Consider the following 21,683-nt stretch of genomic DNA (forward strand, 5'->3'; position numbering starts at 1 on the left):
TATTTGCCCAACTGGAGAGAAGAGCAAAGGCTAAACACGTAATGAATAAGATGACTGGAAGGCTCTAGGGATAAAAAATTGGTTTGTTGCAATTCTTACTAGAGAAGACAGAAACAGTGTATTGGGAAGTGACCCCGAAGCCTCCTGACTGCCCTTTCTAGTAATACTGTAGAGTCTGAGTGATTCCATCGAGCGTTTTGCCTTAGTGATAAACACAGCCAGGGAGATAGCCAGAGAGCGATACTCTAAGAGTCATAGTGCAAACTTCTTCAAAAATAACAGCTAATGATAATCAGCGTTCTATTTTCTCCTACTCTTATACTGAGAAATGACCACCATTTCTTTCATACCACCATTTTCCATTTATTAGCAATAACAGAATAAATACCAATAGCACCAATTAAAAATGAATCCACATGGCGTGTTTTATCCTTACAGCTGTAATAACTAGTAACTAACATGGACTGGAAAGCACTTCGCAAATGTAAAAAGTGCTGTACAGATACATCATAATTATCATCATTAATAAATTAGCCCGATTCTCCTAGTATTCAAAAGGCACGTAAGGTCAGATACATGGGTTTCAGTGGGGCAAAATGATCACAACCTACAATGTAGCAATGGTTCACATGTGTTGGCAACAAGTTTTACCCCATGCAATCCTGCAGAGCTGAAGTTACACACCCTTCAAAATATGGGAGAATGAAGCTAAAAGCAGACAGAACAGGCTTTTTTTTTTTTTTTTAGATTTAATGTTTTTGTTTTAATAACAGACTCCTACCTTTTATGATAACGTTTAAAAGATAATGTAATTAAACTTCTAAATTGTACATTTTGACAAAATTAAAATTTCTTATTTAAGGTGACAGTAAATTTTATTCTTCGCTATGAGCTGATATTCCAGATGTCATTATAATTTCAAAGCATTCTGTGACTTCAGAAGGTCAGATTGGTAAATTTTGTGCTTGCATACCCTCAGGGAATAACCACGGTATTCATTCCAAAATTGTTACTAGAAAAAAACAGCTCTATCTATTCCCTTGCCAGTGGGAGTCTTGGCAAGAGACAGCTCTTGGCTGACCATAAATAAAATTCCTTGAATCACCAGTGTCTTGATTTAAGAAAGAAATTTTACTGTGTCTTTCATACACAAAAGCTGATTAACAATGGTTAAAAAAACACTACTCCACTTTTTCACAGGTGTACAAAAGGAAATATAATGGAATTACATTCAACAATAAAGCTTAAAGTTCACTCTAGGTATAGTTGCATTAACATTCACATACACAAGCACAGAGTAAGTATATTTCAGGAGTCTTATAATAGCATACAGCATACATATGGGAGATTGATTTCAGGTAACATCATAGGTGTCAGCAAGATTAGCAATTCAGAGTGTTCTAAAAAAGGAAAACTAAACCAAAGATAAGGTGTGGGCTGGCACACCAAGACAAATCACAGAATTCGAGGATTGGAAAGTCGGCTCACTGTGTGTATGAGAAAACAATTATTTTTCTTCAATTTCGGGGTCTTGATATAGTTGGCTAGAGAAGGTACTGTGTATTCAAAGTGCACGTAATTGTTTCTTAGAAAAGAGACAGAGAAAGATCCTTTTATTTAGTAATTAATACATGCAAGAGGCAGCCCCAGAGTGACCTGAAAGAGTAAAGCTGTGATTGGCAGGTGGCCGGTATAATACAGATGTTTCAGGCAATTCTCTTAAAGCACTTCTGTAGCAGCAATGATCATTTAAATGGCTGTAGACTGGATTCTCTTTTGAGGAGTTGAGGGGGGACTCGTCATATTTCTCTTTAAAGATTTATAGTCATAGATTTTCTCTTTTTTAAATAAATCTATCAAACAACAAACAGCATAAAGTGAGGTGTTGGGGTTTTCTTTCGCTTCTGCTTTTGCATATGTGTTGGAAAAGGATCTAGCCTTTTCATAAACATTGTGTGCAAAAGAATTTTTGATAAAGTGAGCACAAGGACGCACAGCAAACACATCAGATCTGCTTCTGGTGCCCTGGTTGGCCCCGTTCAACACTGAACTGTTGGCTTGTAGGTGTAATGCAGGTTTTAGGCATAATGACACCACAGCCAACAGACTTGAGGATGCCCAAAGCCTTGTCGGCAGGGGTGGTTTTGTCTGCGAGAGGGTGGCCACTGCCTCTTGAGTTGTAAGATTTAGAAAGTCTGGTCCTTTTTAGTTCACGTTCCCCCTGGATTGGCAACTCCCACTGTTTCTTTGCCTTTGTTTCCCGGCCCTCCTTGCACCAACTAGTCTCATCTGGCCCATCCCAGCCAATGTCTGGCACTCACACGCCCACGGTAACCACACAAACCCAGTGGCCACAGACACCCAAGCTGCTCAATCTCAAAACCTTTGAGCCTGCCCTGCAAGTGTCATCAAGACAGGATCCCCGGAGCACAGGGCAGAGAGTCCAACCTCTCACTGGCGGGGCTGGGAAGCTTCTCCTTTGCGGCGGAGGAGAAAGGAAACTTGGGTCTGCTTTTTAGGTTCTGAAAACAAGCCAGAGTGGAGAGAAAGAGTTAACACCAGACTTAGTAAAGCTTTTAAGACAAAACCTCTTAAATGTGATCTACACAGACACAGGGAACTTTCTGCAGATTTCTGAGGTCTATAAGAGAGGGCTCATGGAGACAGGAGAAGGGAGTGGGGAGTTGCTACATGGGAGAGATTTGCCATTATTACAAAAACTGGCTAAGTGGCTTGTTTCCATGAGATGACCTCACTGGTCACTGTTGTCAGTCGTGCTGTTCCCTTTCTCTTTTTTTTCCTGGGTCTTGTTACCCTTCTTCTTTTTCTTCTTTTTCTTGGTCTCCTCCTTTTTGCCGAAGGTTATGAAGTCACTTTTGTCAATTTGGCTGTTAGCAGGCTCCTGCCGGATGGAGATGATTGCAGGAGATCCTGGGATAATGAATTTGTCTGGCAACTCACCGGGACCAGGTTGTTTGGGGTTGCCTGGTCCGTATTTAAAGGTCCAGCTGTTGCTGTTGACACCAGCACCCACTGGAGGGGACACTTCTCCTGCCTCTGGTTCTGAAAGACAAAACATCCCAAGTCAGTAAGAGTCAGCACACGCCTTCCAGGTCATGCTAGTGGGTAGAATACAGGGGAAGCTGCACAGACAACCCTGGCTCCCCCGCCCCCCAAGAAATCAGGGCTTATTTCTTTGAGCCTGAGGGCAAGGTCAGTGTTCGGAAACAATCAGGAAGGCAGATTTTCTCACCATGGGTCTGGAGGTCTAATTTTCTAGGGACATATTTTTGGTTCTTTGTGCAGAATTTCCTAAAGAATGTGGTCGTGATTATTTTGCCTGGGAATGGGATGGAAAATGTACTGGGTTAAAGCAGAACAGGCAACAAAAGAACTAGGAATAAATTTAATCAAGGAGGTGACAGACCTGTACTCTAAACTCTAACATGTTTATGGAAAAAACTGAAGAAATGACACAAATAAATGGGAAGATATTCTGTGCTCAGGGGTTGGAAGAATTAATATTACTATAGAGTCAATGCAATCCTTACCAAATTTCCAATGGTATTTTTCACAGAAATAGAAAATCTTAAAATTTGTACAGAACCACAAAAGACCCTAAATAGCCAAAGCAATCTTTAAAAAAAATTTCTTGTAATGTTTATTCATTTTTGAGGGAGAGAGAGAGAGAGAGCGAGAGCATGAGTGGGGGAAGGGCAGAGAGAGAGAGAGAGAGGGAGACACAGAATCCGAAGCAGGCTCCAGGCTCTGAGCTGTAAGCACAGAGCCTGACGTGGGGCATGAACCCACTAATGGTGAGATCATGACCTGAGCCGAAGTCGGACACTCAAATGACTGAGCCACCCAGGCGCCCCAACAGCCAAAGCAATCTTGAGAAGGAAGAACAAAGCTGGAGACATCATGCTTTCTGATTTCAAGCTATATTACAAAGCTATAGTCATCAAACAGTATAGTATTGGCATAAAAACAGACACTTAGATCATTGAAACAGAATAGAGGACCCTGCCGTAAACCCATGCATATATGTCAATTAATTTACCACAGAGGAGGCAAGAATATACAGTGGGGAGGGGACATTCTCTTTAGTAAATGGTTTTGGGAAAACTGGACGTCTATGTGCAAAAGAATGAAACCGGACCCCTGTCTTACACCATGCACAGAAATAAACTCCAACATGGATTAAAGACTTGAACATAAGACCTGAAAGCATAAAAGTCCTCAAAGAAATCATAGGCAGTAAGCTCCTTGAGGTGAGTCTTTGTGAATCTGACACCAAAAGCAAAAGCGATAAAAGCAAAATAAACAAACCACACTACGTCAAACTAAAAAGCTGCTGCCCAACAAACTAAACCATCAACAAGATGAAAAGGTAACCTACTGCATGGGAGAAAATACTTGTAAATCACATATCTGATAAGTGGTTAATATCCAAAATATATAAAGAATTCATTCAACTCAACAGCAAAAGAATATACCCTCTGATTTTAAAAACAGGCAGAAGATTTGAATAGGCTTTTTAAAAAAGAAGACATACAAATGGCCAAAAGGTACATGAAAAGTTGCCCAGTTATCACTAATCATCAGGGAGAGGCAAATCAAGACCACAGTGAGATACCATTTCCCACTTGTCAGAATGGCTATCGTCAAAAAGACAAGAAATAACAAGTGCTGGTGAGGACGTGGAGAACAGGCAACCTGTGAGCACTGTCGGTGGGAATGTAAACTGGTGCAGCCACTATGGAAAACAGTGTGGAGATTCCTCAAAAAATTAAAAATAGAAATACCATACAATCTAGTAATTCTGGGTATTGTACTTCTGGGTATTGATCCAAAGAAAATGAAAACACTAACTTGAAAAGATATGTGCACTCCTGTGTTCACTGTGGCGTTATTTACAATAGCCAAGATATGGAAACAACCTAGGTGTCCGTAGATGGAAGAATGGATAAAGAAAATGTGGCATGTATTGTAAAAATGAGTAAAGAAAACCTCATTTAATGGAGTCAGGATGGGCACCTGGCTGGCTTAATCCATGAGCATGTGACTCTCTCCATCTCTAGGTGGTGAGTTCAAGCTCTATGTTGCAAGTAGAGCTTACTTTAAAAAAAAAAAATAATGGAGTCAGGAAGCCTGGAAGGGGGATCTCTCACACACATACCACTCCTGGAAGCCCGCACTACCAACAAGAAGAAGGAAGGTAACTCTTATCTTGACAAAGATACTTTTCACACAGGACTTTTATCACCTGCTTGTAAGACAAAAAAAGGACAATCTCTTCCTGCCCCAGCAACAACACAATAACCACCACCTGAAGCCAAAGAGAAACCACCACAGATGTCAGACTCTTGTTCTTTTCCAAAGAATTTTGATCAAAACAACCCTCCCCAATTTCCTCCTAAAACCTAGTAAGAGGTGACCTTTCCTTAGTCTCTTAGGACTTGCCTGTGGTTTACCACCATTTGTCCAAATTGCATTCCTCTGCTATTCCCTAATAAACTCATTTTGTTGGCAAAATAACTGGCGATTTTATTTATGTTTGACAATATATATAATGGAGTATTATTCAGCCATAAGAAGAATGAAATCTTGCCGTTTGCAACAACATGGATGAAATTTCAGGGCATTATTCTAAGCAACATAAGTCAGAAAGAGAAAGACAAATAATGTATGATCTCACTTATGTGTGGAATTTAAAAAACAACAGTAACAACAAAACCAAAAACAAAAAGCCAAGCTCATAGAGACAGAGAACAAATTAGTGGTAGCCAGCGGCAGGAAGGGGACAGGTATGTGTGAAATGGGTGAAGGTGGTCAGAAGGTACAAACTTCCAGTTATAAATAAGTCACTGGGATGTTAACATACAGCATGGTGATGATTGTTTCTGGGTTTGTTTGTTTGTTTGTTTGTTTTTTAAAAAGCATCTCTTTTCTTCCTTTCTCCCTTTCTTCCTTCCTTCCTTTCTTTTTTTAAAATTCTGTGCCGACAGTGTAGAGCCTGATGCAGGGCTCAAACTCATAAACCATGAGATGATGACCTGAGCCAAAGTTGGACGCTTAACTGACTGAGCCACCCAGGCACCCCAATTATTTTCTTTTTTTAAACTTATTTATTTATTTATTTTGAGAGAGAGCATGCGCAAACAGGGGAGGCACAGAGAGAGTGGGAGAGAAAAATCCCAAGCAGGCTCCCCACTGAGAGTGCAGAGCCCAATGCAGGGCTTGAACTCACAACCCTGAAACTATGACCTGCGCTGAGATCAAGAGTCAGACTCTTAATCACCTGGGTGATGATACTGCTTACTTGAAAGCTGCCAAGAGAGATCTGTAAGTTCTCATCACACATACATACACACAAACAAAATTCTTTTGTAACTATAGTGACAGATGTCAATTAGACTTAATGTGGTGATCATTTTATAATGTATACAACTATCAAATCATTATATTGTATACCTGAAACTAATATAATGTTATATGTCTATACCTCAGTAAAAAGAAAAAAAAATATTATTAAAGAGAATCTTTTTCATAAAAAGAAACAAAGAACCAAAAGTCCTGAGGTTGTAAGAGCTATTGTAAACAGGGTATTCCCTGGAACAATTAGTGCTGTTAATTAACTTTTTGAGGTCTTTCTACAATGAAAGAAGCCCTGGGCATTTGTTATTGTAATCACAAACTGAAATACTTGAATCTCATTTTGGGTAGACACTACTGTTTTCTCAAACCAGTTCTAAGGACCTCTGGGGTCTCCTGAGTTCTCTGTTAGAATTTTTTAAATGGAGGTCTCAATAATGATGGTAACATAAAAGGTAGCTGTAGACATAAGTAGATTCTGTGGTACCTGGACAACACCCCCGTCCCCCGACTCCCCCAAACTAAGAACCGCCAAAGGATTTCAGAACCTTTGTCTGCAATTATACTCAAAATACTTTAATTGTCTTCAGGTAATGGGTGAAAAACCTAAACCAGAGGTACATGATGGAAGAAGGTGGTGGGGGGAGGCAGGGAGATAGGGGGAGGAAGAAGGAGGAGGTTGGGTGGGGGGGGAAGGAAGCAGCAGCAGCTGCAGCATAAGCAGCAGCAAATTAGTGTGTGATTACAGAAAACTTTGGCTACAAATGTATTTTGACACCTACTTTGTCCAAAACAAAAGATGAATTAGTAGAACCAACTATTTGATCCTAACTGTATCACAATAACCTTGAGGGGTGATGGGATGAAGCAGAGAAGAGATGGAAAGATGTGTGGGTATAGAGGGATGCTACCTAGTATAGAAGAATGGAATCCTGTTGTAAATATAGTCCTGTTTGGGTAAAGCACTGGGAGCCAAACTTACTTTCCAAACCCAGCCCCCTCCCTCAGTGTGCTCAGAGTCTAGTTGAGACAGACACTCAAGCAATTATAAGGCAACTGGATAAATGTAATCACCAAGGTACACAAGAAGTGTTATGGGATTCCAGAGGAAAAAATTACTAATTATACTTGAGAAAGTCAAAGGAGATTCCAGAGGAGAGATGAAATTTGCCCTGGGTAGGGGGAAATTATGATGTATCCACAGGGGTTTTCAATGCAAGACCTCCCCAAGAATCTAGCTGGAAGACACATGATAAAGGATATGGATGACTTCTAGAAGAGTAGAGGTCAGATCTAGAGAGGAAGAGTAATAGTCTTTCTGTGTAAAGTAATCCCAGCGGCCACGACACTGAAACCATTTGACATCACAGTAGCATGCATGTATCTGACACTGCTCCTGGGCTGGAATCCTGAAAAATTCTGCAAGATAAACCATTTACATTTAATTACAGTTTCAGATTCTCTACATCTGCCATTTCCATCTCCCGACCTGTCACTTACCTATCTTCTCTCATTTGGCATTCTTAGACACTACTTCTCTAACACTGCTCATGTCAAGCTCACTAATCACATTATTGCCAAAGCCAGTGGTCACATTTTAGTCTGCAATGTAGTGAACCTCTCAGGGGCATCTGTCCGCCGCTTTGGGAGACACTTGTTTTTATGAGTTCCTTATCAAACCATTCTCCTCTTTTGGCACTGTACCTTCTTCTTTCTCTTCACTCCTTTCGAGGTCTCAGCCATGTCCGTCAGTACATGTACTGTCCAAATATGCTGATGAGATATAGATTTATATTTAGAGACTATATCCCTCTGTGCTCCAATCTCATGTCTCCAAATGCCCATCCTATATCTATTCTTGAAAGTCTCATGGGACATCTCAAGCAGAAAGAACTCTAGATTCCTCTCATCTATTCCTTTCTAAATCTCTCCAGTCTCAATAAATGGCATTCCATTCACCTTAATGCTCAAGCCAGAAACTTCCATTTTTTTTCCCCTATTCTCCATTCTCCACTTAACGTATATCAAGATCTGTCATTCCTGCCTCCTAAATATACCTTGACTTTGTCCTTTTCTCTCCATATGAACTGTCACTACCTTTTTTTCAGGGCACCATTACCTTGAATGTGAATTATAGCAACAGGCTCTTCCTTGTCCAGCCTGCTTTGACTTTTGCTTCTCTCTAGCCCTCCACCCAGGAGCCAGAGTCATCTTTACTCCTTAAGTTTTTCTCCCTTTTTTAAAAACTGAAATATAGCATACATACAGTAAAATTCTTTAAAAATAGAAAGCAGATTACATCACTCCTCTGCTTAAAATTACTCAGAGGCTTTCTACTGCCTTAACAAAATAATAAAAATCAAACTCCCTAACATGGTATATAAGGCCCTTCAATAATCTGATATTTTTTATTCTCCAGTCTCATCTCCAAGACTCCCTCTCACCACTATCCTCTGGCCACACAGGCCTTCTTTTGGGTCCTCAGACTCCTCTTGGGATTGTTTTTGCCTCAAGGCCTGTACGCACACAGTTTCCTTTTGCCTAGAATGATCTCCCCTCCATTCTTAGCAGGACTCCTCATTCTTCAAGTCTGTGCTCAAATGTAACCCCCTCACTGAGGTGTTCTATGACCCTCCCGGCCAAGCAGCAATGTCCTTCACCTCCATCTGTCACTGTAACATCCAGAGAGGCAGAAAAGATATCTGCTTCATTCACCACTACCTAAGCAGAGTCTAGCACAATTCCTGGCCCATAACAGGGGTTTAAATAAATACTTGCTGGGTGGGTGAATTCAAGGACTGGTAGGAGAAGCAGCAGGCCCTCCAACAGATCCAACAGCCCTCCACTGACTGCACTCACTGCTGCTTGTCCCTAAAGACAGTGAAGTGATGTGTGTAAAGTGCTAAGCCTGATCGCCAGCACAACGTAAGAGCCCAATAAATTGAACCACATATGGGCAACTATATATGGCACAGCTCTTGGGGCTAGGAAGGCAGGTTAAGAATATATTGCAAATTTAGCTCAAGTACCAGCAGGCAGTAGGGAAAAGAAGCAAGGAACTTTCATCTCTCCCCCAAATCTCTTTCCCTACAACATGCTTCCCCTGGCAGAGTGAACTTTACAGCTCTGTGGACACGGGGGCCACGGGTGCTTTTTCTCTGAGACTAAGACTAATTTCTTTAGCCATCGGAGATAAATCTGCAACTGAACTCAGCAAGAATCTGCCTGTTTACCTTTAACATACAGACCTTGTCCTTGAGAGATGGAGACAAAAGCAAGGCAGGTGTTTAAAAGCCGGGATTTGTCATCTAGGAAAACTGGGTTTCAATACCACTCTGGGGTCTCTCACATAGCCCAGGATGGAAATTTTTCCCAACCAGAGCCAGGACTCTGCATGAGGCCTCAGGACTGTCATCTGGAGATGCAGAGCTCAGAGATGTCTTTATCTTGCAGAATTAAAGGACATTAAAGGCTAGGTCTGTTGGACAAGGGAGCCCCTCACAGCAGGACTGCTAAGAGTTAATGAGTTTCTTTTACATGTCACTGAGCTTCTCGGCCTTTGCGGGGAGTCTTGGTTGGTCTGACTCAGCCTTAACTCCAAGAAGCGATCAGAGATCCATTCCAGTGCATCTTCCTCATATCCAGCTTCTGCAGAGCAGAAGGAAATCTGGTTTCTAGAGTCCCTTACAGACGATTGTGACTAACCTGTTCTGGTTCATATGTAAGCAAACATCTTTGAGGGCTCATTCAGGTGAAATAAGAGCTTCAGAATCTGACGAACAACACTTACTGACCTCCTAATCTTGAGTCCCTCTTGACCAAGAGCACTAAAGCCCCTTGGCCATATTCACCTATAAAATGCTGTGACTTTGGGGGCAGGATCAAGGAAATACTCCCCTTTAAAGAAGATGAGAAAGGAAGAGATACCAGGGCCAGTACCAGCAAATAGTCAATCCAGGGAATGTTTCCTCTTTTCCTTTTCCCCCTCCTGTGACTTCCCACAAGTCCCTCCCCTCTGGTCCTAGGGAACCTAGCTCACTGGCAAGGCCAAGACTGACATGAAGTCAAGACTCCATGGGGGGGAGGGGCACCTGGGTGGCTCAGTCAATTTTACGACTCCTGATTTTGGCTCAGGTCATGATCTCACAGTTGGTGAGTTCAAGCACAGCATGGGGCTCTGCACTGACAGTGTGAAGCCTACTTGGGATTCTCTCTGCCCATCCCCCAACCCCCAGCATCTCTCGCTCTCAAAATAAATAAAAAATAAATAAACTTTAAGACTCTATCAGAGCCTAGAAAGGGGATTTCAGGCATATACCAAGCAGGTGGGGGTCTGGATCCTTAGGCAGAGTCCTTCCCTGACATTCAGATTACAAGCCAATGGGATTTAAAAGCTTTAATAGAGGGGCACCTGGGTGGTTCAGTCGGTTAAACGTCTGACTTCAGCTCAGGTCATGATCTCACAGTTTGTGAGTTCAAGCCCCACATTGGGCTCTGTGCTGACAGCTCGGGGCCTGGAGCCTGCTTTGGATTCTGTGTCTCCCTCTCTCTCTGCCCCTCCACCACTAACGCTCTGTCTCTCTCTCAAAAATAAATAAACATTAAAAAAATAAATAAATAAAAGCTTTAATAGAATATAATAGAATATAATCATAATTACAGTAAATGGTTTTGCCTCCTCCCCTTTTTTTGGTATTGGCTGATTTCTCCACCACAGGTAGGAATACATTTAAAAGTCAGAACAGGGGCGCCTGGGTGGCTCAGTCGGTTAAGTGGCCGACTTCGGCTCAGGTCATGATCTCACGGTCTGTGAGTTCGAGCCCCGTGTCGGGCTCTGTGCTGACAGCTCAGAGCCTGGAGCCTGTTTCAGATTCTGTGATCCTACCCCGTTCATGCTCTGTCTCTCTCTGTCTCAAAAAAAATAAATAAACGTTTAAAAAAAATTAAAAAAAAAAGTCAGAACAACATACATATTTTTTAAAATGCATAAAGATCTCCAACTTAAAAAGCTGCCCTCTGGGGTAACTGGGTGGCTCATTTGGTTAAGCATCTGACTTCAGATTAAGTCACGATGATCACCTTCCTGTCTACACCACAGGATCTAATGGTTTGTGAGTTCAAGCCCCGAATTGGGCTTTGGGTTCTGTACTGATAGCGCAGAACCTGCTTGGGATTCTCTCTCTTTGCCCCTCCCCCACTCACACTTTTTCTCTCTCTCTCAAAATAAATAAATAAACTTAAAAAACAAAACAAAACAAAACTGCTGGCAGCTTTTTCTGCCCACAGGTCCTGTCCCCATACTTTAATAAAATCACGTTTTTGCACCAAAAACAAAAACAAAAAACAACAACAGCAACAACAAAACCCCTGCCCTCTGAAGGTAGCTAGCCACTTCATTTAATCCTATAAAGCCACCTTGGACACTTCTCTTAGGCACTGCCCAGGGTCTTTTTTGGCAACATCCAACTTTACTGTTTTATAAAGGAACTGTGGCCAGAGTTTGGCCTCGGGGACTGGGAATGAGTGGGTTTGCCAAAGCACATAGTGGGGAAGGTCCTGAACAGAGTGCAGCAAATGCCAGCCTTGTGAACTCACCCCCAACCCTATTCTGAACCGCTCTGGGCAGTCAGCTGAGGCCAGAAGAGATTTTTCTGATTTACATTAATTTTCCCCAACAGAATAACACCAAGTCATTTTGACCAAGGATAGTACTTTGAGGAAAGCTCTTGGAGGGTCACAGGCTGGAGTATGCTGGGGGGGGGGGGGGGGGGTAGGGGGGGTCGAATTCTCTTTTCCTCTGTTCACCTTGCTTTTTGCTCTTCTGAACTTGAGAGCTTGCCCTGACCTCTATCATTCATAATACAAAGTCCTGGGCAATTTGCATAAGTACTTCTGAAACAGTTTTCTCATCCATAAAATGGAGATGATCACCTTGCTGTCTACACCACAGGATTCTGGATGTATTTAACATTTTCTGTACTCTTCCTATGTGCGTGGCACAGGCTAAGCAGACCTGTGTGCAATATAATTTCTGCTCCTCACAAGAACCAGACGAAGTAAATATTGCCAATATCCATGTCTGTTTTATAGGTATGTCTGTTTTATAAAAGAAGAGACTAAGGATCAATGATCTCCCAGTTACTTAGTGGAAGAGCCTAGGACCGGATGGAACCTAGGCAGTCTTAACTCCACCACATGCTGAGCTGTACCTGAAGGCCCTTTGAAAACCCTGAAGCATTAGACAAATGTAGCGATTACTTTGGTAGATTTGTTTTGCCACCATTTGAGAGACAGAGATGCAGGCAGGAACCCCTAAACTAGAATCAGCTGAAAGAAGAACAGAGGCTGGGGGCGGGGCACGGATGCAGCAGTGACAAGCTCAGGAAAATCACAGCCCATTCTGCAGGTTTCAGCCCTCCCCTTACCACCCCATTCATCCCTTTGTTTCCATCTTTGGGATTTAGTCCTAAGGTTAATAAAGAGCCTCCAGAAAACCCATCATTTTGATTAAAGCCCGGGCTATCTTTCCAGACAGCACTCTGGAGCCTGCCTACCGCCCACTCCGCTAGGTCAGTGCAGCCAGCAAAAGCTATTAAATGATTACAGCCATTTCCGGCCCAGCCAGACAGCTCCCCTGGATTGCTCATTCTCTGGCTGGGGCTGCCGCTGCTACTTCTGGCTGCCCAGGGAAAAGTCACAGCACAGAAGGTTCTGCAGATTCTGGGTTTGCAGGTGAACATGCAGGCATTCTGCGCAGGGACATCCCACTTCTCCCCCTTCCTTGACTCCTCTCCCCACCGGAGCCTGCCACTATAGCCTCAAGCAGCTCCGATTTTGTTTGCACCGTCTTAAGCAACCATTTCATCTGTCTCTCGTGTGTGTGTGTGTGTGTGTGTGTGTGTGTGTGTGTGTGTGTGTTTTAGCAGAACCTAGCAGATTGTAGAATCATACACGCTCAGTCTGACCAAAAGGCAAAAACCATCCGCCATCAAACCTGCTGAAAGACCTGGCTGTAAAGCATCCCTAGCTCTACCCCACCCCCATCCTACCATCTGTGGGGCTGTGGGCTGCCCGAACAAGCTCCGCCTCCTCTCCCTCACTCAGCCTTTATGAATTGGGCAATGTTAATCGGAGTAATTACAGCCCACAAAACACAGGAGAACCGCAGTCTGCAACCCAAATCCTGTTCAGGATCAGAGAGAGGGGGAGAAAGCTCCAACCACCTGGGCTAGCATTTCCACCATTTCTCCACTACTTCCTAGGCCTTCAAAAGTCAGTGGAAAGAATTTTCCGAGGAAACAAGACAATGTAAAAATACACTGCGTGTTCTCTGTTAGGACCTGAGGCTCTATAATCAGAATAGTAGGTTTAAATATGGCTACAGCGTATATATTATGTGATGTCTAGCAAATCATATAGTATCTCAGTTTTCATGTGTAAAGGAGATAATAGCACTTCATAGGGTTTTTGCAGGATTAAATGTAATTATCCTTATGGAATATAAAACAGTGCATGACACAAAGTAAAAACTCATTACATTTTACTTGTTAGTAAGATCAGAGGAGCAGAAGATTCAGTCTCTTAGGGAATACTGATAAATTGCTTATTAAAGGTCAAGCATTTTATGAAGCATTTTGCATTTGCATTTATATGTATATACACACACACACACATATATTCCCTATAATAAGTAATAATTATAAAAAATAATTGTTATAAAAAAGGATTTCCGGGGTGCCTGGGTGGCTCAGTGGAGCGTCTAACTCTTGATCTCAGCTCAGGTCTTGATCTCAGGGTTGTGGGTTCAAGCCCCACATTGGGCCCTGTGCTGGACAGGGAGCCTACTTTGAAAAAAAAAAAAGAGTTTTCCATTCTATAGGTAAGGAACTGAAGGCTTAATTACAGCAAGGTCTTTTGCCCTGAATCACACAGGGATTTGGTAATAAAACTGAAAAATTCTTTTGGCTCGGACTCTCCAGCTCAATAATTGATTTGTTATTATTATTTTATTTCTGTGAAGCCTTGGGGATGAGGGAGGAGACAGAGTTGAGCTCACTCACAGGCCTAGCAGTCTGACCCCTAGAGTGGCAGGGAGGGGATGATGTGAGCATGAAGCCAGACGGGCTGGTCTGAATCCACTCCCCAGAGAGTGCCACTCCTGGGTGAACCGCCTGCTTGGGGGGTTGAGGGGGGCAGTGGCTGCGTGATCTGGAAGGAGATTTTGTGGCTATTTGTTGCCTCAGGCCACAGCTGGGCTAATTTTCAGTAATTTTGGAGCGGAAGAGATAAATACAGTGGCATATTTTTAAAGCCACAGCTCTTGCTTTGTGCCCAAAATAACTCTACCATTTCTAGGTTAAGAGTATAAAGACATCATGTGCTGTGAACACAGATTCAGAAACTGGAATGGCTGGTTTCAAATCTTCCAAGCTCCCCGCAGTAAGCCAAAAAAAAAAAAAAAAAAAAAAAAAAAAAATCAATAATATGTCTTTCCATGACCCCCTAACCTAGCAGGGCTCAAGCTGCATGGTTTTCTGTACCTTATTCCTGGTTGCTGGAATCCAGGGAGGGCAATTTCCCCTTAGAGCCTTCTTACAATGCACCCAGCCTCAGCCAAGCTGTTATAACCTAGGGCTAGCAGAATGCTGAAAATGAAGGTTTGGGGGACACAAACATTTGAGCTGCAATCTCAGCTTTATCACCTATTTGTTGTGTAACCTAGAGCAAGTTGCTTGGCCTCTCAGCCTGCATTCTTTCATATGTAAAACAGATAACAATATCCATCTAATGGAACTGTGAGCATTAAAAGGACATAGTGCTCGTAAATCACATAGGACAATGCCTGGCACGCAGAAACCGAAATAGAGGATTGGTATTATTACAATGTAGTGTTCCTCTGAGGAACCTGACTCCCTGCCCACCCTATCCCCCAACAATTTATTCCTGGATGCAGTACTTCCAGGAACTCTCCTTTCCAGGGGCCCTCCTCCCATCTGGCTCTGCCACTCCCAGGGATCATTAAAGAAGTCTAGCTGTGAAGTTTTCCACCCTAGGACTGGTTGCTAGGTAGGGAGCCATTCTCTAGAGCCCTCTGAAGCAGGCAGGAAGGATGCACCTTAGTCACGGTGGGACCCCACTATGGATAAAGTTGGAAAAGACTTGAGGGAGTGCCTGGGTAGCTCAGTTGGTTAAGCATCCGACTGCAGCTCAGGTCATGATCTCATGGCAGAGGAGTTTGGGCCCCATGTCAGGCTCAGTGCTGACAGCTCAGAATCTGGAGCCTGATTCAGATTCTGTCTCCTTCTCTCTCTCTGCCCCTCCCCCACTCATGCTCTGTCTCTCTCTCTCCCTCAAAAATAAATAAACATTAAAATTTTTTTTATTATTATGTTTATTTTAAGAGAGAGACAGAGTGGGAGAGGGGCAGAGAGAGAGGGAGACAGAATCTGAAGCAGGCTCCAGGCTCTGAGCTATCAGCGCAGAGCCCAACATGGAGCTCAAACCCACGAGCATCAGATCATGACCTGAGCCAAAGTCAGATGCTCAACCGACTGAGCCACCCAGGTGCCCCTAAAAAACTTTTTTTTTAAAAAGACAGGTTCAAATCGCAGCTCTGGCATTCTGCATTCTACTATTTTCTACTACACTACTTGGGTGAAGCAGACTTGTGGTTTTTTCACAGGTAACATGGATATAGTAGCCACCTCCGAGAGGCAACTAAATTTATTTATTATGTACAATAAACTAGACATTGTGCTAGGAATTAGGGACAGAGATATGAATAATATTAGGGCAGGTACCCTGCCCTCCAAGAGTTAAGGTGAAGAAAAAGACAAATAAATGAATAAATACAATACTGTTTTAAGTGAAAGGGGATTTCAACTACCTCCACTGTGACCTCAGTCTGTACTTTCTAACTGATTGAGTTCTTCTTTCCAGCATATCTTTCCCAGCAGGCAAAGCCTTCCAGGACAGGAAGTGAAACTGCCCCTCAAGCATTAACTACTACTGCCCTGACTCCAGCAAGATTCTGCATGATTGGCCCCAAGACAGTGATCGACCCAACCTTTACTGCCCAGCACTTGTACCCACCCACCTTTGCCCCACATTTTCCCTATATAAACCTGGAAGTCTTGTCAGCACTCTGGAGCAAGTCTTTGAGACACTGGTCCACTGTCTTCCTGGTGTCAACCTCACTGAACTAAATTCCTGTCTTGTTTCACCACCACTCCTCTCCCTGCTTTTGGATTCTGTCAGTGGCGACTGGCTGAACCTGGTCTGTCTGGGATGCCTCAGAGCCACGTGCTCTTGCACCTCTGTGACCCAGTTACATAAGGAATAAACAAGATAGAGAAACTATGGCATAAAGATGGCATTAAACTCTCTAGAGACAGTGTGTGCAGAGGTTAAGAGCACTAGCTCAGAAGTCAATGAGCCCTGTTTCAGATCTTGTTCCCCCCAATTAACTAGACAGATATGTGACCTTTCCTAACCCTAGGTGCCTCAGTTTCCTAAGCATTAAAATGGGGATAATAACAGGGGCGTCTGGGTAGCTCAGTCAATTAAGCGTCCCACTTTGGCTCAGGTCATGATCTCACAGTTCGTGGGTTCAGTCCAGTTCTGTGCTGACAGCTCAGAGCCTGGAGCCTGCTTCAGATTCTGTGCCTCCCTCTCTATCTGCCCCTACCCCGCTCACACTCTGTCTCTTGCTCAAAAATAAAAATAAACATTTAAAAAAGACTCTTCTCTGGGGGTGGTTATACACAGTAAGAGATAGATAATACATGTAAAGTGCTTAGAACAGTACCTGGCTTAAGTAAACAAAACATGGTTTAAGTGCTCAATACAGGTAAGCTATTACTATTATCATTCACAAATAAATTCTCTCATTATCTCTGCTCAAGGAATTCTCAAGCCTGAGGGCTAAGTCCCTTGGTGGGATGGCTAACTTAAGTGATACATAGTACTGGCTAGGGGTGGGGTCAGAGGGAAGTGTGTAACAAATGCAGTCCAACCCTAGATAAGAGCATGATGATTTGATATGTTCATACCCTATAACCCAGTAATCCCACTTCTGGAAACATAAGATACATAAGATTTATGTATAAGAATATCCATTGCGTGGTTTAAAAAACATAGATACCAACAGGAAGCTGGATAAATAAATAATAATATGGGCATACGGCACAATATGTCCTTATTAAAGAAAAATGAGGTGAGTCTATATGTACTGATTTGGAAAGATGTTTACTTAAAAAAAAAAAGCTGAGGGGCGCCTGGGTGGCTCAGTCGGTTAAGCCGCCGACTTCGGCTCAGGTCATGATCTCGCGGTCGGTGAGTTCAAGCCCCGCGTCGGGCTCTGTGCTGACAGCTCAGAGCCTGGAGCCTGTTTCAGATTCTGTGTCTCCCTCTCTCTGACCCTCCCCCATTCATGCTCTGTCTCTCTCTGTCTCAAAAATAAATAAACGTTAAGAAAAATTTAAAAAAAAAAAAAAAAAAAAAAAGCTGTATACTAATACATATAACATCTCGTTTTGCTTTTTGAAAACCTACTTCTTTTTTATTAAGCCAAAAACATTCAGGGGTGCCTGGCTGACTCAATTGGTAGAGCATGCGACTCGATCTCAGAGTTGTGAGTTTGAGCCCCACGTTGGGTGTAGAGATTACTTAAAAATAAAACCTTAAAAAATTCATGTATCAATTATGTGATTAAAAGTTATTTTGGGGGTACCTGGGTGGCTCAGTCAGTTGAGCATCCGACTTTTGATTTTGGCTCAGGTGGTGATCCTGGGGTGATGGGAATGAGCCCTGATTCAGGCTTGGCACTGAGCATGGAGCCTGCTTAAGATTCTCTCTCTATGTCCCTTCCCCACTCATGTGTGTATGCTCTCTCCCTCTCTCTCTCAAATAAAAAAAAAAATTATTTTGAAAAATATTTGGAAGTCTAGAGTAAACTATGGACTTTGGGCAATAGTGCATGTCAATGTAGGTTCGTCGATTGTAACAAATGGATCACTCTGGTGCTGGATCTCAATAGTGGGTAAGGCTGTGCGGGTGTGGGGACAGGGCTACATAGGAAATCCTCTGTACCTTCTGCTCAGTTTTACCGTGAACCTAAAGCTGCTATAAAAAATAAAGTCTATTAACCTCAAAAAATATTTGGAAGATATACACAAAACTGTTAACAGTGGTTGCCTCACTGAAGGGGAGTGGGATTCAGGGACACTTGAATATTTTCATGCAAATGATGTTGTATTGTTTCATATCCATATCAACAATATAATTACATGTTATTTTATAATACAGTACTTTGAACTTTATATTTATAAAAAATCTGGGGGATACACACTAAACTATTGGTAGTGGTTACTTCGTGGGAGCATGACTGGAGATAGAGGTAAGGTACTAATCATTTTATTTTGCTTTTGTACAGATTTAATTTGTCATAATCTTTGGCATTTTATAGTTAAATCAGAGAGAGAGAGAGAGAGAGAGAGAGAGAGAGAGAGAGACTAAAAAGATGACTAGCCCAGCCACTACTTAATCAGCTGTAAATTCAAAAACTAGCTGAGACAAAACATCACTGTCCCAGATAGTCTGGACCCAGGACCAGCTACATGATTTGCAGGGCCCATAAAAAATTATTAAGTACTTTGAGATGGCAACAGCATAATATTAAACCAAGAGGCCCTTCTAAGTGCAAGGCCCCATGAAGCAGCCTTGTCTGGACCCAAGAGCCCAGTGCTGGGTCCCCGCTTCAGCACCACAGCTTGACAGGGACTCTTTCTAGAGTTTCCACGCTGCCTGTCCACCTGTGAGAGATAATCATTTCACCCAACAGTAAAACTGCTTCCGGGTTGGTTGGGTTTTCAAACTTTTCGTCGCTACCCTTCCCCCTCACTTTGTCGCAATCTGTGCTTCTTAAAATTTGGCAGCAATCCCAGGCTCTGTGTTGCTGTGTCACTTCTCAGCCTTGAGCAACCATTTCTAGACAAGCAGTGATCTCCCTGCACTGAGGGTATAAAATGGAGGTGCCGTCAGAACACTGCAGTAGGAGGGCAAGAGAATGAGTGTCATCGGGGGAAAACCCACTCCACCACGACTATCCCCCCACTTTGAACTTCTATGCCATTTCATTTAATTTAGCAAAACCATTTCTTTTTAATGTTTATTTATTTTGAAAGAGAGAGTGAGAAAGCATGCACAGGGGAGGGGCAGAGAGAGAGAGAGAGAGAGAGAGAGAGAGAGAGAGAGAGAATCCTAACAAGGCTCCACGTTCAGCATGGAGCCCAACACGGGGCTCAATCCCATGACCATGAGGTCATAACATGAGCCCTGAGCTGAAATCAAGAGTCGGATGCTCAACGAACTGAGCCCCCCAGGTGTCCCTTAACAGAACCAATTTGAATCCTATTTACTGTGTGCCGGGCATTGTGCTAAGTGCCAGGAATATTAAATTGAGTAAATGATTATATTTTTGAATGCTTACCATGAGTTAAGCACTACACTAAGCATTCTGCATGTACTCTCATTTCATCCTTATAGCAGCCAACAGTCTTTCCTCTTTTGCACACTAATAAATCTGAGACACAATGACTGAGTGGTACAATAAGGGACCCAAGGCACTGTGCAATGCTATGCTGCCTCCCTTAAGAAGCAAACCAAGGCAAAATTTAAACAAACATGGCCTTCACTCTCCACATTTTCTCAGATAAGATTAGATCAAGTCCACCAGAATTAGCTAAGAACATTTCCAAGACCAGTGCTAAGATATTACATGCTCATGGACTGGAAGAACAAATATTGTTAAAATGTCCATAATACCCAAAGTAATCTACAGATTTAATGCAATCCCTATCAAAATACCAGTAGTATTCTTCACAGAACTAGAACAAGTAATCCTAAATTTGTATGGAACCACAAAAGACCCCAAATAGTCAAAGCAATCTTGAAAAAAAAAAGAAAAAGAACAAAACTGGAGGTACCACCATCCCAGATTATAAGATATACTACACAAAGATGCAGTAATCAAAACAGTATGGTACTGACACAAAAAGAGACACACAGATCAATGGAACAAAACAGAGAGCCCAGAAATAAACCCACGATTATACGGTTAATTAATCTTTGACAAAAGAGGCAAGAATATGCATTGGGGAAAAAGACCAGCTCCTTTCCAATGATGTTGGAAAAGCCTGAAAGGAACATGCAAAAGAATGAAACTGGACCACTTTCTTACACCGCATATAAAAATAAACTCAAAATGGATTAAGAACCTAAATGGAGACCTGAAACCATAAAAATTCTAGAAGAGAGCACAGGTAGTAATTTTTCAGACATCAGCCATAGCAACATTTTTCTAGATCTGTCTCCTGAGACAAGGGGAACAAAAGCAAAAATAAACTATTGGGACTACATCAAAATAAAAAACTTCTGCACAGCAAAGGAAACAACTAACAAAACTAAAAGGCAACCTACTGTATGGAAGAAGATATTTGCAAATGACATCTGATAGAGGGTTAGTATCCAAATATATAAAGAATTTATACAACTCAACACCCCCCCAAAACAAATAATCCAATTAAAAAATGGGCAGAAGACATGAACAGACATTTCTCCAAAGAAGACATCCAGATGGCCAACAGACACATGAAAAGATGCTCACCATCACCCATCATCAGGGAAATGCAAATCAAACCATAATGAGATATCATTTCATATCTGTCCGAACGGCTAAAATCAAAAACAACAAGAAATAACAAGTGTGGACAAGGATATGAGAAAAAGGAACCCTTGTGCACTGTTGGTAGGAATGCCAACTGGTGCAGCCACCATGGAAAACAGTATGGAGGTTCCTCAAAAAATTAAAAATAGAATTACAATTTTATCCAATAATTCTACCACTGGGTATTTACCCAAATAATACAAAATACTAATTCAAAAAGACATATGTGTCCCTATGTTTACTGCAGTGTGATTTATAGTAGCCAAATTATGGAAGCAGCCCAAGTATCCAGTGATAGATGAATGGATAAAGAAAATGTAAAAAAATAAGATAAAAGAATATGTGGTATATATCTACAATGGAATATTACCCAGTCATAAAAAAGAATGACATCTTGCCACTTGCAACAACATGGATGGATCTAGAAGGCATAATGCTACATGAAATAAGACAGTCATGGGGTGCCTGGGTGGCTTAGTCGGTTAAGTGTCTGACTTCAGCTCAGGTCATGATCTCGCAGCCCGTAAGTTTGAGCCCTGCATCGGGCTCTGTGCTGACAGCTCAGAGCCTGGAGCCTGCTTCA

At 42.3% G+C, this 21,683-nt stretch overlaps 1 protein-coding gene across 3 annotated transcripts in view; it reads right to left on the reverse strand.

Moving 5' to 3' along the window:
* Positions 1–1,112: 1,112 nt before the first annotated feature.
* LOC132681445 (protocadherin alpha-C2) overlaps positions 1,113–21,683 on the reverse strand; it is a 48,743-nt gene continuing 28,172 nt past the window's right edge. Inside the window, exons 4-5 of one of the 3 annotated variants that reach the window (XM_060635920.2) lie at positions 2,962–3,063; positions 1,113–2,522 (exon numbers count right to left, since the gene is read on the reverse strand). In XM_060635920.2, the coding sequence (XP_060491903.1) occupies positions 2,452–2,522; positions 2,962–3,063 (173 nt within the window). In that variant the 3' untranslated portion in view covers positions 1,113–2,451. Of the gene's footprint in view, positions 3,064–18,006; positions 19,421–21,683 lie in introns of those variants that run through there. The other 2 variants (XM_060635918.2, XM_060635921.3) reach the window with 2 other exon arrangements.

Source organism: Panthera onca, chromosome A1 (assembly GCF_046562875.1).
Source record: "Panthera onca isolate mPanOnc1 chromosome A1, mPanOnc1 haplotype 2, whole genome shotgun sequence".
Classification (NCBI taxonomy): domain Eukaryota; kingdom Metazoa; phylum Chordata; class Mammalia; order Carnivora; family Felidae; genus Panthera; species Panthera onca.